Here is a 17,749-nt window from a genome sequence, read left to right as displayed (position 1 = left end):
CCAATCACAACTCACACAGTATTTCTCAATGGCTGCAGGAATGCAGCCAGAGAGAAAGAAATGATTAATTTTACAGCCTTTACGGGTGTAAAAGCAGTGTACAAAAAAAAAAAAAAAATCTTCATCACCCCCCACAAGTAGAGCAGTATCACTATGGTGACACTCTACTGCTAGGGTGACAGTATGTTAAAAAAAAAAAAAAGCAAAAAAAAACCACAAATAATATTAAAAAAAAAACCCAAAAATCTAAAAAAACATTTTTGCAAAATTATAATTTTTTGGTTATAAACTAACGGGTTATTTTGTTTCTTACTAAAAAGATAACGGAATAAATTTTGGCCAAGATTTATGAAGATTATTTGCAAAATTTTATAAGAAAATCACTTTTTTTCAACATTTTTGGACTTTTTCATTTATATAGCAAAAAAAAAATAAAAATCCCAGCGGTGAATAAATATCACCAAAATAAAGTTTTATCTGTCTCAAAAAAATCATATGGGTACAGTGTTGCATGACCGCGCAATTGTCATTCAAAGTGAGATAGCACTGAAAGCTGAAAATTTCCTGGACAGGAAGGGGGTGAAAGTGTCCGGACTGGAAGGGGGGGAAAGTGTCCGGACTGGAAGGGGGGGAAAGTGTCCTGACTGGAAGGGGGGAAAGTGTCCGGACAGGAAGGGGGGTAAAGTGTCCGGACTGAAAGGGGGGGAAAGTGTCCGGACTGGAAGGGGGGGAAAGTGTCCGGGCATGAAGTGATTAAATTAACCACACCTCGAAAGCGTTCAGCAAAACGCGGTGCGATGTGTAGAATCGGATCGCATAGGTGTGAATACCCATGCAATACGATTCTAGTGCGACCGCACATTTTTGGTGCTGTGCGAATAGAGCCATACAAAATGCACGGCTCCAATCGCACCGCACACAAATCGCATGTGATTTGCACAGGAATGCGGTGCGGTTCCTAAACAAATCACACACGATGTACCGCACCGCATTATTATTATTATACAGGATTGATATACAGTTGCAAGAAAAAGTATGTGAACCCCTTGGGATTACGTGGAGTTTTGCATGAATTGGGCATAAAATGTGCTCTGAACGTCATCTAAGTCACAACAATAGAAGAACACAGTCTGCTGAACATAATACTACACAAACATTAGATGTTGCCATGGTTTAATTGCACATAACATGTAAACATTCACAGTGCAGGGAGGAAAAAGTATGTGAACCTTTGGACTTAATAACTGGTTGACCCTCCTTTGGCAGCAATAACCTCAACCAAACGTTTCCTGTAGTTGCAGATCAGACCTGCACAACGATCTGGAGTGATTTTAGACCACTCCTCTTCACAAAACTGTTTCAGTGTAGCAATATTCTTGGGATGTCTGGTGTGAATCGCTCTCTTAAGGTCATGCCACAGCATTTCAATCGGGTTGAGGTCAGGACTCTGACTGGGCCACTCCAGAAGGCGTATTCTGTGCTGTTGCAGCCATTGTTTTGTTGAATTACTTGTATGCTTTGGGTCATTGTCCTGTTGCATCACCCATCCTCTGCGGAGCTTCAGTTGGCGGACAGATGGTCGTACGTTTTCCTGCAAAATGTCTTCATAAACTCTGGAATTCATTTTCCCATCAATGACAACAATCCGTCCAGGCCCTGAGGCAGCAAAGCAGCCCCAAACCATGATGCTCCCTCCGCCATGTTTTACAGTGGGGATGAGGTTTTGATGTTGGTGTGCTGTGCCTTTGTTTCTCCCCACATAGTGTTGTGTGTTCTTCCCAAACAACTCAATCTTGGTTTCATCTGTCCACAGTATATTTTGCCAGTAGTGCTGTGGAACATCCAGGTACTCTTTTGCAATCTTCAAAAGTGCTGCAATATTCTTTTTGGACAGCAATGGCTTCCTCCGTGGTGTCCTCCCATGTACTCCATTCTTGTTTAATGTTTTCCTTATTGTAGATGTGTCAACAAAAATGTCAGCATGTGCCAGAGATTTGTGTAGGTCTTTAGCTGACACTCTGGGATTCTTCTTTACCTCATGCAGCATTCTGCGCTGTGCTCTTGCATCATTTTTACAGGACGACTACGCCTAGGGAGAGTAGCAACAGTGCTAAACTTTCTCCATTTATAGACAGTCTGTCTTACCGTGGACACATGAACATCAAGGCTTTTGGAGATACTTTTGTAACCCTTTCCAGCTTCATGCAAGTCAACAATTCTTGATCATAGGTCTTCTGAGAGCTCTTTTCTGCGAGGCATGGTTCACATCAGACAGTGCTTCTTGAAACCAGTAAACCCAAAACAGGTGTGTGTTTTTTAAGGGCAGGACAGCTGTCAGCAACACATCCAATATCATCACACTGATTGGAGTCAAGGTTGGCTCACTCCTGGCTCCAATTAGCTCTGGGAGAAGTCATTAAGGTAGGGCCTCACATACTTTTTCCTCCCTGCACTGTGAATGTTTACATGTTATGTGCAATTAAACCATGGCAACATGTAATGTTTGTGTAGTATTATGTTCAGCAGACTGTGTTCTTCTATTGTTGTGACTTAGATGACGTTCAGAGCACATTTTATGCCCAATTCATGCAAAACTCCACGTAATCCCAAAGGGTTCACATACTTTTTCTTGCAACTGTAGCGCCAACAGTTTTACATTATGATGGGAGACAATACATGAGACAGTACCATAATAATACAATGCGATACACGAGGGGTTCGAGGGTCCTGCTCCTTGGAGCTTACAATCTAGGAGGGAGGGGCTAGTGGTACAAGAGGTAATAACTGTGGGGGATGGAATGGTTGGAAGAGTAGAGGTTTTCAGTATTAGCTGAGGGCAGGGTAGGCCTCCCTGAAGAGATAGGTTTTCAGAGTGCGCCTAAAGGTGAGCAGAGTAGGCGATAGTCTGATGGATTGGGGTAGGGAGTTCCAGAGGATGGGGGAAGCCCTGGAGAAGTCCTGGAGACGAGCATGGGAGGAAGAGACATGTATGTAAACCCGGGCTAAAGGTTGTTTTGATATTGAAATATATAAATAAAGGAGCCCCAAACGTTAGCTTTCCTCATCGGACGATGAATAACAGTCTAACCCTAAAATCCCCTTGCTCCTCCCAGCAGTGCGCGGTTCTCCTCCTGCTGTCTCCTCCATCTTGTTTCCGGAACTGATGACATTTTTCTGCGGACAGCCTGACAGCAAAATATCTTTGAGTGTCTTTGCCGTCTCCCCCCCGCCAGTATTATAAGTCGATCTCCCCCAGACGTCTCTTGGCTGAGATTTGGCATTGTTGAAGACAAGAGGTGCATCTTGGACTTGTGGATCGATACAGGCCGGGGCAGGAGGTGGTGGCGGCTGTGTATCGAGTCTTTCCTGTGACGGTTCCTCCTCCGAGTCACTTTCGTGTTCATCCTTTGCTTTCTTGGAGAGAACGGGTGTGCACAGGATTTTTCCACAATTCGCTTCATCTTCAAAAAAAGAAAAACATATCTGAGTGAGCCATCAGTTGTTTTGCAGGATGACATAACAATGACACCAATCTGTACGCTGGTTTTAACCCATTCACACCGGCTCCTCCCGGCCCTTTAAGGGGTTTCTGACACCAGGAGGCGGGGCAGAGTTTAGGGTCATGTGACCGCCGTGACTGCCTGTCACATGATCGGAAAGGTCCAGATCGCAAGGAGAGATCGGGACCTTTCCATGGAACGCCGACACAGGCTTGGAGCGGGCAGGGCGCGCGCTCTCAGCATGTTTGTTTACAAATGGTACGCAAATAAGCGGCGGCTCGGCGTCAAGGCACAGCCACCGAGAGGCCGCATATTTGCGTACTGTCAGCGGGAAGAGGTTATTATTAATATTATACAGGATTTATGGCACCAACAGTTTGCTCAGCGCTTTACAATATAACGGGAGACAATACAGCAACAATACAGTTCAATACAAGAGGGATAGGAGGGCCTGATCCTGGGAGCTTACAATCTAGGAGATTAAACTGTCCTACCGTGGAGGCCACCCCCGATGTGCATTATTTGCGCTTTTATTTTGTACTTTCCCCAAAAAAATAATCAAGTGGGTCATGCAATGTGCAGGGTGATCCTTCCCCTATGAACGATGATGCATCATGTTTTTGATTGCAGGGAGCCATGTTGGGGGTGGGCCAATGACGCCCTGAACTCACAGGATGTCCTCAATCTTCCAGATAGACCCTGAATGTTGTTCAGCCCAGACGACTGAGGACATCTCATGGCAGAAACTAATTACTGCAGGTCACAGCTCTGGAGAGGCAGGGAGTACTGCAGGCAAGGCAGGGAGTAGTGCAGGCGAGGCAGGGAGTACTGCGGGCGAGGCAGGGAGTAGTGCAGGGAGTACTGCAGATGAGGCAGGGAGTAGTGCAGGGAGTACTGCAGGCGAAGCAGGGAGTAGTGCAGGCGAGGCAGGGAGTTGTGCAGGCGAGGCAGGGAGTTGTGCAGGCGAGGCAGGGAGTACTGCAGGCAAGGCAGGGAGTGGTGCAGGGAGTAGTGCAGGCAAGGGAGGGAGTAGTGCAGGGAGTAGTGCAGGTGAGGCAGGGAGTAGTGCAGGCGGAGATTTTGCTCTATGACTTGTATGGGGGAGAGAAGCAGATCAGATGCAACACAAAGCTCCTAAATGACTCAAAGGGTGATAGTAACTAAAACTGCATGGTGCAAAACAGAAAACCAATCAGCTTCCAGGTTTTATTGTCAAAGCTCAAAGGGGAACTCTCTCCTTCTCAGTCAACATTGATCATTTTGACTCCTTATGCTCCTAGCATTAGTAAATAGATAGGAAAGTATATCTCATTTTCTTGTTTTAAACTTGTTTTTTTTACATGTCTCCAGATTTTTCCTGGTTTCCATGCCTAGGCCAATGACGTCATACATCCCTGAGTCTTCAGGAGGGGTTTTCTCAGCTAAGCACACCCTCTTGCATGCATGCCTGAGCTAAGGGCTGATGAATGCTTGGAAGTAAATGCTACATGAATCATCTGCCCTTACTCAAGATGGCGGCGGCCAGAAATGCTGGGGGGGGCGTTTTTCAAAGTTATTTCTTGGCAAAATATAACATAGCGACATGGAAGGAGAAGTTTGCTTTGAGTTTTAAGAATGAATTAGTGCTTCTGATTTGTGCTCAGATACAGTGTAGTTCCACTTCAATTAACCCCTTGGCGCCGGCGCCTCCCGGCCCTTTAAGGGTTCCAGAAGCCGGGAGGCGGGCGGGGTTTTAGGGTCACGTGACAGCTGTGATTCGCTGTCACATGATTGGGAAAGGTCCCGATCGAAAGAGGAGATCAGGACCTTTCCGTGAGTACCGAACGTGTTTGCTGGGAGCGCGCAGAGCAGCACACGTTTTTTTAATAGAACGCAAATGTGCTGCCGCTCGGCGTCTAAGCCCGGACGCCGGACATTTGCGTTCGGCTGGTGCCAAAAGGTTAAACAAGCTGTAGTTAGAAGCTGATTGGCTCCCATGCACGGCTTCCCCGGATTCTGAGTGCTCCAGTTTTAGTAAATCTCCCCCAAAGAAGCCCCTACGTTCCTCAGAACAGGTTTCTTTTAACCGCTTTCCCGCCAACGTATAGCAGAAATACAGCTACAGGGTGGCAAGGGTGCGCAATATCATGTATATACACGTCATTTTGCATTTCCGTTTAGGGGGGGTGCACGCCCTACCCGTGCCGCCATTCACGGTGTTGGCTGTCAATCACCGGATCCCGGCTGGTGATTACTCACCGGCACCCGGTGATCGCTGAGTATTACCGATGGAGGAGAGAGCTGTATGTAAACAATATAGTTCTCTCCCGTCAGATCCAACACACTGCTTTGTATGGCTCTTTGCAGACCCTCCAGGTGGGAGCATTCATTTGTTAAGGGGCTTTGATGGTAGTGATCTCTAGGAGTTAACGTGTCCCCAGTCTCTGACAGTCTCCTGCATCAAGTCTCCAACACCTGTACTAGGTCTGCAGTCTCTGACAGTCTCCTGCATCGAGTCTCCAACACCTGTACTAGGTCTGCAGTCTCTGACAGTCTCCTGCATCGAGTCTCCAACACCTGTACTAGGTCTTCAGTCTCTGACAGTCTCCTGCATCGAGTCTCCAACACCTGTACTAGGTCTGCAGTCTCTGACAGTCTCCTGCATCGAGTCTCCAACACCTCTACTAGGTCTGCAGTCTCTGACAGTCTCCCGCATCGAGTCTTGCAACACCTGTACTAGGTCTGCAGTCTCTGACAGTCTCCTGCATTGAGTCTCCAACGCCTGTACTAGGTCTGCAGTCTCTGACTGTCTCCTGCATCGAGTCTCCAACACCTGAACTAGGTCTGCAGTCTCTGACAGTCTCCCGCATCGAGTCTCCAACACCTCTACTAGGTCTGCAGTCTCCTGCATCGAGTCTCCAATGCCTGTACTAGGTCTGCAGTCTCTGACAGTCTCCTGCATCGAGTCTCCAACACCTGTACTAGGTCTGCAGTCTCTGACAGTCTTCTATAGCATTGAATATACTGGAATGTGTAAAGCTACCCTTGCAGTGGGGCTCCAACACCTCATTTAAAAAAAAAAAGGTTTTTGCCTTTAGTTATACTTCACCAATTTGAGACATTCCGGAACATTGGTTGCTTTCCAAACTGGCTGTTGGAATTTTGTGACTCCAGGTGAAGATTTATTGTGTCTGCATGCACCATGTTATCTCCGTACCTGTTTCTACCCATGACGGTACTTTGCCATGCGCCGTCCTTTTCCTGGTGTACCCTCGGGGTTTCCACGGGTGCTCCTTGCAGGACGGGTCCAACCTGCGCAGCTTCCACAGGTAACTCTGATACTCTTTCTTTAGGACCTCAATTTTCCCCTCGAATTCTTCAATCTTTCTTTCTGAATAGTGACTCAGCTGAGATTGCTGTAAACAGATGGCAGAGTTGGTCAAAAAGAAAAGCAGGAAAATAAAAACTCATTTATTGTCAATAGTACCCAACATAATGTCATTACAGGATTACGTCTTCCAGTACAGGAAAAAAAATGGTCTCTCTCTCCCTCCTCTCTCTTTCTCCCCCCCCCCTCTTTCTCTCTCTCTCTCTCTCTCTCCATCTCTCTCTCTCCTCTCTCTTCCCCCCCCCCTTTCTCTCTCTCTCTCTCCATCTCTCTCTCCCTCTCCCCATCTCTCTCTCTCTCCTCTCTCTCTCCCTCTCCCCATCTCTCTCTTTCTCTCCCCCCCCCCTCTCTCTCTCCCATCTCTCTCTCCCCCCCTCTCTCTCCCCCCCCTCTCTCTCCATCTCTCCATCTCCCTCTCCCATCTCTCTCTTTCTCTCCCCATCTCCCTCTCCCCCCCCTCTCTCTCTCTCCCCCCCTCTCTCTCTCTCCCTCTCTAACTCTCTCTCTCTCTATCACTCTCTCTTTCTGTCTCTCTCTCTCACCTACCAGCGTCAAACGCGGAAAGCCCTCCACCAATCAGATTCCTGCCTTGGGAGGGGGCTGGGATTTATACAATCACTGATCCAGATCCAGCGCTCACTTGTCATGTGATCCGATTGGGCTGTGTGCACCTCTGATAGAGAGGCCACTCTGAGCCCGGAGATGAAGGGGGGGGATCTGGGGCTGGTCTGGAGGAACTACAAGTCTCAGCATACGTCCCTATACCTTTAAGGAGGGGTGAGCTCCCCCCAGGCATACCTGCCCTTAATCTATCCATTATTATATATGTGCTCCAGCTTTGAAGACTCTCAAACTGTATAGCAGTAGGACTGCAGTACATTGGGGTGCCATGGCGTGCCCTCTGCAGCTTACGCAGATATTTGCAAATGTGTGCAAACTAAACCCCTTGTTTTTAATGTGAACTGTTAAAACAGGTCAGTATGGTATGTTGCAAGCTGGCGAGTCAGATCACGTGACTGGATCAGAGCGGCCTGAACATCAGTAAGTATACAGATCTTTTTTTTACACAGGTTGGTTGGTTAGTTTAGGTCAGGGTAGGCAACCTTAACCCCTCGCCTGCCGGGCACTTATACCCCCTTCCTGCCCAGGCCAGTTTTCAGCACTGTCAAACTTTGAATGACAATTGCGCGGTCATGCAACACTGTACCCATATGAAATTTGTATCATTTGTTTCACACGCATAGAGCTTTTTTTGGTGGTATTTAATCACCGCTGGGTGCAGAGGCGTCCCTAGGGTTGGTGTCACCCGGTGCGGTAACACTTGGTGACACCCCCTCCGACGATCCCTGCAGAATGGATCGGATCTGTGGATTGAGCATAATGGATCAGAATCCGATCCATTATGCTCAATCCGCAGATCCGATCCATCCTGTGGGGATCGTCGGTTTTCTTTACAACTTAACTTTTCTTGGAGTGGGTCCGGGACAACTGCACATGTCCAGGTTTCAGGCACGATCACCCCCCCTTATGTATTATACATGCTGATCATACCCCCCCCTTATGTATTATACATGGAGATCATATCCCCCCCTTATGTATTATACATGGAGATCATACCCCCCCCCCCCCCTTATGTATTATACATGGAGATCATATCCCCCTTATGTATTATACATGGAGATCATATCCCCCCTTATGTATTATACATGGAGATCATATCCCCCCTTATGTATTATACATGGAGATCATATCCCCCCTTATGTATTATACATGGAGATCATATCCCCCCTTATGTATTATACATGGAGATCGTATCCCCCTTACAGTCATGGCCGAAATTGTTGGCACCCTTGATATTTTTCCTGAAAATCATGTATTTCTCACGAAACGTATTGCATTAACACATGTTTTGCTATACACATGTTTATTCCCTTTGTGTGTATTGGGACAAAACAAAAAAAGGGAGGAAAGAAAGCAAATTCGACATAATGTCACACAAACCTCCAAAAATGGGCTGGACAAAAGTATTGGCACCCTTTCACAACTGCGGATAAATAAGAATGTTACAAGCATGTGATGCTCCTGTAAACTCACCTGGGGCAAGTAACAGGTGTGGGCAATATAGAAATCACACCTGAAAGCAGATAAAAAGGAGAGACGTTCACTTAACCTTTGCATTGTGTGTCTGTCTGTGCCACACTAAGCATGGACAACAGAAAGAGGAGACGAGAACTGTCTGAGGACCTGAGAACCAAAATTGTGGCAAAATATCAACAATCTCAAGGTTACAAGTCCATCTCCAGAGAACTAGATTTGCCTTTGTCCACAGTGCGCAACATTATCAAGAAGTTTGCAACCCATGGCACTGTAGCTAATCTCCCTGGTCGTGGACGGATGAGGAAAATTGATGAAAGATTGCAACGCAGAATAGTCCGGATGGTGGATAAGCAGCCCCAAACATGTTCCAAAGACATTCAAGCTGTCCTGCAGGCTCAGGGAGCATCAGTGTCAGCGCGAACTATCCGTCGACATTTAAATGAAATGAAACGCTATGGCAGGAGACCCAGGAGGACCCCACTGCTGACACAGAGACATAAAAAAGCAAGACTACAGTTTGCCAAAATGTACTTGAGTAAGCCAAAAGCCTTCTGGGAAAACGTCTTGTGGACAGATGAGACCAAGATAGAGCTTTTCGGTAAAGCACATCATTCTACTGTTTACCGAAAACGGAATGAGGCCTACAAAGAACAAAACACAGTACCTACGGTAAAATATGGTGGAGGTTCAATGATGTTTTGGGGTTGTTTTGCTGCCTCTGGCACTGGGTGCCTTGACTGTGTGCAAGGCATCATGAAATCTGAGGATTACCAAAGGATTTTGGGTCGCACTGTAGGGCCCAGTGTCAGAAAGCTGGGTTTGCGTCCAAGATCCTGGGTCTTCCAGCAGGACAATGACCCCAAACATACGTCAAAAAGCACTCAGAAATGGATGGCAAAGAAGCGCTGGAGAGTTCTGAAGTGGCCAGCAATGAGCCCAGATCTAAATCCCATTGAACACCTGTGGAGAGATCTTAAAATTGCTGTTGGGAAAAGGTGTCCTTCCAATAAGAGAGACCTGGAGCTGTTTGCAAAGGAAGAGTGGTCCAAAATTCCGGGTGAGAGGTGTCAGAAGCTTATTGATGGTTATAGGAAGCGACTGATTTCAGTTATGTTTTCCAAAGGGTGTGCAACCAAATATTAAGTTAAGGGTGCCAATACTTTTGTCCAGCCCATTTTTGGGGTTTTGTGTGACATTATGTCATATTTGCTTTTCTGCCTCTGTTTTATATTTGTTCCAATACATACAAAGGGAATAAACATGTGTATAGCAAAACATGTGTTAATGCAATACCTTTTTTGTGTGAAATACTTGATTTTCAGGAAAAATATCAAGGGTGCCAACAATTTCGGCCATGACTGTATGTATTATACATGGAGATCATATCCCCCCCTTTATGTATTATACATGGAGATCATATCCCCCTTATGTATTATACATGGAGATCATATCCCCCCTTATGTATTATACATGGAGATCATATCCCCCCTTATGTATTATACATGGAGATCATATCCCCCCTTATGTATTATACATGGAGATCATATGCCCCCTTATGTATTATACATGGAGATCATATCACCCCTTATGTATTATACATGGAGATCATATCCCCCCCTTATGTATTATACATGGAGATCATATCCCCCCTTATGTATTATACATGGAGATCATATCCCCCCTTATGTATTATACATGGAGATCATATCCCCCCTTATGTATTATACATAGAGATCATATCCCCCCTTATGTATTATACATGGAGATCATATCCCCCCTTATGTATTATACATGGAGATCATATCCCCCCTTATGTATTATACATGGAGATCATATCCCCCCTTATGTATTATACATGGAGATCATATCCCCCCTTATGTATTATACATGGAGATCATATCACCCCTTATGTATTATACATGGAGATCATATCCCCCCCTTATGTATTATACATGGAGATCATATCCCCCCTTATGTATTATACATGGAGATCATATCCCCCCTTATGTATTATACATGGAGATCATATCCCCCCTTATGTATTATACATAGAGATCATATCCCTCCTTATGTATTATACATGGAGATCATATCCCCCCTTATGTATTTATACATGGAGATCATATCCCCCCTTATGTATTTATACATGGAGATCATATCCCCCTTATGTATTAATACATGGAGATCATATCCCCCCTATGTATTATACATGGAGATCATATCCCCCCTATGTATTATACATGGAGATCATATCCCCCCCTTATGTATTATACATGGAGATCATATCCCCCCTTATGTATTATACATGGAGATCATATCCCCCCCTTATGTATTATACATGGTGATCATATCCCCCCTTATGTATTTATACATGGAGATCATATCCCCCCTTATGTATTATACATGGAGATCATATCCCCCCTTATGTATTTATACATGGAGATCATATCCCCCCTTATGTATTATACATGGAGATCATATCCCCCCTTATGTATTATACATGGAGATCATATCCCCCCTTATGTATTATACATGGAGATCATATCCCCCCCCTTATATATTATACATGGAGATCATATCCCCCCTTAATCTCCTCTTCTCAGTAGAGAATAAATTCAGTTCCTCTAATCTTTCCTCATAGCTGATCTCCTCCATGCCTCTTATCAGTTTGGTTGTCCTTCTCTGTACTTTCTCAGTTCCCCAATATTCTTTTTGTGAATTGGAGCCCAAAACTGAACTGCATATTCCAGATGAGGTCTTACTAATGATATGTACCGGGGGGATGACGATATCTCTCTCTCTGGAGTCTATACCTCTCCTAATACAAGAGAGGATTTTGCTCGCTTTAGAACCCGCAGCTTGGCATTGCTGCCATTATTAAGCTTGTGATCTACCAGAACTCCCAGATCCTTCTCCACCATTGACCCCCCCAGATCCTTCTCCACAATTGACCCCCCCAGATCCTTCTCCACCACTGAGAAGTGTGATTGTATAATAACAATATTAATAGTAATGAGAACATACTGTAATGATAAATCATATTTTCAAGCTCACATACAGGCTGGCAATGAAAATGCACCAAAACGTTGGTAAATTGGTACAGAAGGATCAGGGCCCTCCTAACCCTCTTGTATTGAACTGTATTGTTGCTGTATTGTCTCCCGTTATATTATAAAGCGCTGAGCAAACTGTTGGCGCCATAAATCCTGTATAATAATAATAATAATATAAATCCTGTATAATAATAATAATGATAATAATATAAATCCTGTATAATAATAATAATATACATCCTGTATAATAATAATAATATAAATCCTGAATAATAATAATATAAATCCTGTATTATAATAATAATAATAATAATAATATAAATCCTGAATAATAATAATATAAATCCTGTATTATAATAATAATAATAATAATATAAATCCTGTAATATAATAATAATAATAATATAAATCCTGTATAATAATAATAATAATAATAATATAAATCCTGTATAATAATAATATAAATCCTGTATAATAATAATAATATAAATCCTGTATAATAATAATAATAATATAAATCCTGTATAATAATAATAATAATATATAAATCCTGTATTATAATAATAATAATATATAAATCCTGTATAATAATAATAATATATAAATCCTGTATAATAATAATAATATATAAATCCTGTATTATAATAATAATATAAATCCTGTATAATAATAATAATATATAAATCCTGTATTATAATAATAATAATATAAATCCTGTATAATAATAATAATATATAAATCCTGTATTATAATAATAATAATATAAATCCCATATAATAATAATAATATAAATCCTGTATAATAATAATAATATATAAATCCTGTATTATAATAATAATAATATAAATCCTGTATAATAATAATAATATATAAATCCTGTATTATAATAATAATAATATAAATCCTGTATAATAATAATAATATATAAATCCTGTATAATAATAATAATATAAATCCTGTATAATAATAATAATAATATTGGGTTTGCTAGGATGGGTAAATGAGGCAACTCCTTGTCCAACCAGCAGGTGTCAGCACCTCTCTGCTACTCCTAGAGTTTTAGAACAGGAGGGAAGGTTATTCTTGGCGGACAGGTAACAAGGACTATTATCCATGAGAAGGACAACGCAGAGGAGAGGAATTACTGTCACACCCGTATAAAATCCACTGCAGCACATTTATTCTTCATTGAATGGCTAAAACGTCCTTACAGCTATGGCCAGCTTTGCAGCACCATTAAAGTGTTACTAAACCCACAACAGTACAATCAGTCTGTAGATGCAGTAAAGCATGCTTGTTATATTCACTGTGGAACCTAAGGGGTTAATCCTCTGCATTGTGTAAAAAGGCTGTTTGATCCTGTCTTCTCTGGTCCTCCTATTGTTGAAATGGCCACCTGATACAGACTGAATCCGTGGTCACATGCACATGCTCAGTTTGGTGTGTATTGCTAGAGAGGTTTTTTTTATTTTTTTTCTTTGGTGTGTGTATGTGATCAGCACAGGGCCAATCAGCACTGTCCAGACAGAGGTCAGGAGGTTCTGCATCCTCCTAGAGCAGAAAGAAAACTCCTCCTACAAGCTTTAACCAGTGCTCAGTTGGACACTGATAGAAGTCACAAGACTGATATATACTGCTGATGAGAAAAGATATATAGCAGTTTATATTTACTAAAATAATTGCATTTCCATCTTCTGTGTACTGTGGGAGACCAGATATAGTGAATGCAGGGTTCGGGGAGACCGGATATAGTGAATGTAGGGCACGGGGAGAGTGGATATAGTGAATGCAGGGTCCGGGGAGACCGGATATAGTGAATGCAGGGTTCGGGGAGACCGGATATAGTGAATGCAGGGCCCGAGGAGAGCGGATATAGTGAATGCAGGGTCCGGGGAGACCGGATATAGTGAATGCGGGGTCCGGGGAGACCGGATATAGTGAATGCAGGGTCCGGGGAGAGCGGATATAGTGAATGCAGGGTCCGGGGAGAGCGGATATAGTGAATGCAGGGTCCGGGGAGAGCGGATATAGTGAATGCAGGGTCCAGGGAGAGCGGATATAGTGAATGCAGGGTCCTGAGCTTAGTAACACTTTAAAATATAACTAAAAGCAAATTTTGTTTATTTTAGATAGAGTAAGGGAGGGTTATAACCCCACTCAGATTTATTTTCCCACCTGTGTCCCCATTGGGGGGATTTCCCAAGTGAGAGGAATCCCCTCTGAGGTTGTCACCAGAACTAGTGTCCCCATTGGAAGACCTCCCCTCTGTTCCTGTTCTGGTGACACTTTGAAGCCACAGTTTTATGATTGAACTGTATATAAACATAGGATGTCTGTCCTCTATAGATTTGGGATGGCGCCAACCAGCATTGTCTTACCTCTAAATAATATTCGATCTCATTCTTGATGCTGGGGATCCATTTCTTCACATCTGTGGCTGTGTGCAGCGCCCCCTGCAGGAAACATGGAGGAGAGACTAGTAAAAGGGATTGTGGCAAAAGTCATGTATAGGAAAGTTCTAGTCCAGGCTCACCAGTTTGGGGCGATTACTGGAGACGTCCTTCACACGGCCCTCTGAAGAGAAAACAAAGGTAGAGGTTAGTCCACCAAAAACGGACATATCAGGGGTGGGTGGAGTGCGGTGATCCGCCACAGGGCCGATCTCCTGGGAACTGCCCCCTCCTCTCATTATACCCCCCTGTACAACCCCCTCCTCTCATTATACCCCCCTGTACCGCCCCCTCCTCTCATTATACCCCCTATACCACCCCCTCCTCTCATTATACCCCCCTGTACCTCCCCCTCCTCTCATTATACCCCCCTGTACCTCCCCCTCTTCTCATTATACCCCCCTGTACCTCCCCCTCCTCTCATTATACCCCCCTGTACAGCCCCCTCCTCTCATTATACCCCCTGTACAACCCCCTCCTTTCATTATACCCCCCTGTACCTCCCCCTCCTCTCATTATACCCCCCTGTACCTCCCCCTCCTCTCATTATACCCCCCTGTACCTCCCCCTCCTCTCATTATACCCCCCTGTACCTCCCCCTCTTCTCATTATACCCCCCTGTACCTCCCCCTCCTCTCATTATACCCCCTGTACAACCCCCTCCTTTCATTATACCCCCCTGTACCTCCCCCTCCTCTCATTATACCCCCCTGTACCTCCCCCTCCTCTCATTATACCCCCCTGTACCTCCCCCTCCTCTCATTATACCCCCCTGTACAGCCCCCTCCTCTCATTATACCCCCCTGTACCTCCCCCTCCTCTCATTATACCTCCAGTACCGCCCCTTCTCTTATTATATTACCCTGCTTTGCCTCCTCTCCTCACTACACCGCTCTCCTATTTTACCGCCCCCTCTCCTCTCCTCTTATACCCCCCATGTACCGCCCCCTCCTCTCGTTATACCCCCCATGTACCGCCGCTTCCATCATTATACTTCCCGTACCGCCCCTTCCATCATTATACCCCCCATGTACCATCCCCTCCTCTCGTTATACCCCTCATGTACCGCCCCTTCCATCATTATACCCCCCATTTACCACCCCCTCTTCTCGTTATATCCCCCCATGTACTGCCCCTTCCATCATTATACCGCCCCATGTACCGCCCCCTCCTCTCGTTATACCCCCTGTACCGCCCCTTCCTCTCGTTATACCCCCCCATGTACCGCCCCTTCCATCATTATACCCCCCCATGTACCGCCCCCTCCGCTCGTTATACCCCCCAAGTACCTCCCCCTCCTCTCGTTATACCCCCCATGTACCGCAACCTCCTCTCATTATACCCCCCCATGTACCTCCCCTTCCTCTCGTTATACCCCCCCATGTACCGCCCCCTCCTCTCGTTATACCCCCCCCCCCATGTACCGCCCCCTCCTCTCGTTATACCCCCCCCCCCATGTACCGCCCCTTCCTCTCGTTATACCCCCCCATGGACCGCCCCCTCCTCTCGTTATACCCCCCATGTACCGCCCCTTCCTCTCGTTATACCCCCCCATGGACCGCCCCTTCCTCTCGTCATACCCCCATGTACCGCCCCCTCCTCTCACCCTCTCTCTCTCTCTGCAGCCACACTCTGTTCAGTCTCCCCAGCTGCTTCTCCTCATTCCTGGCCATGTTTACTTCCTGTCTCCGGGTGATGACATCACTGCCACGTGATTCCGGGGGGTGGGATATATCACACTTCAAACGCGGAAACCCCTCCACCAATCAGAAGGCCGCCTGGGTGGGCGGGGCTGTGTATATTCGGCGATAGGGGGAAGTCATTTTGCTCCTACAGGCTCGCTTGTCACGTGATGTCTCCTAGACATCGGAGCCCGGAGATCTGGTGGAGGAACTACTAGTCCCAGCTGTCTGAGAGGGGGGAGGGTACAGAGATCATTATTATTGTATCACGGCTCAGTCACTGGCCCCCGGGGCCTAGAATACTCCCCCAACATGTCATGGGTTCCTGCCTGCTGATTGCTCCCCCTCCCAGGGGCCAGGGTCGTCAAACTTCTCCCCATGTGATGGGGTTCCTGCCAGGTTATTGGCCCCCCAGGGTCCAGGTTAGCAACTGTCACCCCCAATGTGTTCAGCCGAGCAATTGGCCTTCCTGTGTGATGGGTTTTCTGCCTGGTGATTGGCCCCCAGGGGCCAGGGTCATCAACCTTCTCCTCCCCGTGTGATGGGTTTTCTGCCTGGTGATTGGCCCCCAGGGGCCAGGGTCATCAACCTTCTCCTCCCCGTGTGATGGGTTTTCTGCCTGGTGATTGGCCCCCAGGGGCCGGGGTCATCAACCTTCTCCCCGTGTGAGCGGGTTTCTGCCTGGTGATTGGCCCCCAGAGGCCGGGGTCATCAACCTTCTCCTCCCTGTGTGATGGGGCTTCTGCCTGGTGATTGGCCCCCAGGGGCCGGGGTCATCAACCTTCTCCCTGTGTGATGTGGCTTCTGCCTGGTGATTGGCCCCCAGGGGCCGGGGTCATCAACCTTCTCCCCGTGTGATGGGGTTTCTGCCTGGTGATTGGCCCCCAGAGGCCGGGGTCATCAACCTTCTCCTCCCTGTGTGATAGGGCTTCTGCCTGGTGATTGGCCCCCAGGGGCCGGGGTCATCAACCTTCTCCTCCCCGTGTGATGGGTTTTCTGCCTGGTGATTGGCCCCCAGGAGCCGGGGTCATCAACCTTCTCCCCGTGTGATGGGGTTTCTGCCTGGTGATTGGCCCCCAGAGGCCGGAGTCATCAACCTTCTCCTCCCCGTGTGATGGGGCTTCTGCCTGGTGAATTGGCCCCCAGGGCCGGAGTCATCAACCTTCTCCCCGTATGACCGGGTTCCTGCCTGGTGATTGGCCCCCAGGGGCCGGGGTCATCAACCTTCTCCCCATGTGATGGGGTTTCTGCCTGGTGATTGGCCCCCAGGGGCCGGGGTCATCAACCACTCCTCCCCATGTGATGGGGTTTCTGCCTTGTGATTGGCCCCCAGGAGTCAGGGCCATTAACCTTTTCCACCATTAGTATAAATGCAGTGAGTAAGTAACACAGTCAGGAGTGAGTAGTATGTAAAAGAGTTCAGAGGTCAGGAGCATGTAAGAGTTCAGAGGTCAGGAGCATGTAAGAGTTCAGAGGTCAGGAGCATGTAAGAGTTCAGAGGTCAGGAGCATGTAAGAGTTCAGAGGTCAGGAGTATGTAATGCAAAGTGCAGAGTTAAAGGATAGGTTCACCTCTCATAACGTGAGACACCCATGTTCAC

General features: G+C 46.1%; 1 protein-coding gene across 1 annotated transcript; it reads right to left on the bottom strand.

The window, feature by feature from the left end:
• Nucleotides 1-1,194: 1,194 nt before the first annotated feature.
• On the bottom strand, nucleotides 1,195-16,154 carry LOC149439012 (uncharacterized). The gene is made up of 5 exons (XM_089659594.1): nucleotides 16,074-16,154; nucleotides 14,551-14,591; nucleotides 14,396-14,470; nucleotides 6,697-6,895; nucleotides 1,195-3,461 (listed from the first exon to the last, which is right to left on the bottom strand). Exons 1-5 carry the CDS (start codon nucleotides 16,138-16,140, stop codon nucleotides 3,052-3,054), a joined length of 792 nt encoding a protein of 263 aa, XP_089515720.1. The 5' UTR covers nucleotides 16,141-16,154; the 3' UTR covers nucleotides 1,195-3,051.
• Between the last annotated feature and the right edge of the window lie 1,595 nt (nucleotides 16,155-17,749).

Source organism: Staurois parvus, unplaced genomic scaffold (genome assembly GCF_062004578.1).
Source record: "Staurois parvus isolate SC_StPar_1 unplaced genomic scaffold, SC_StPar_1.0 ptg001167l, whole genome shotgun sequence".
Lineage (NCBI taxonomy): Eukaryota > Metazoa > Chordata > Amphibia > Anura > Ranidae > Staurois > Staurois parvus.
The sequence above is the reverse complement of the archived record's forward strand: the minus strand, read 5'-3'. Positions and strand labels throughout refer to the sequence as shown.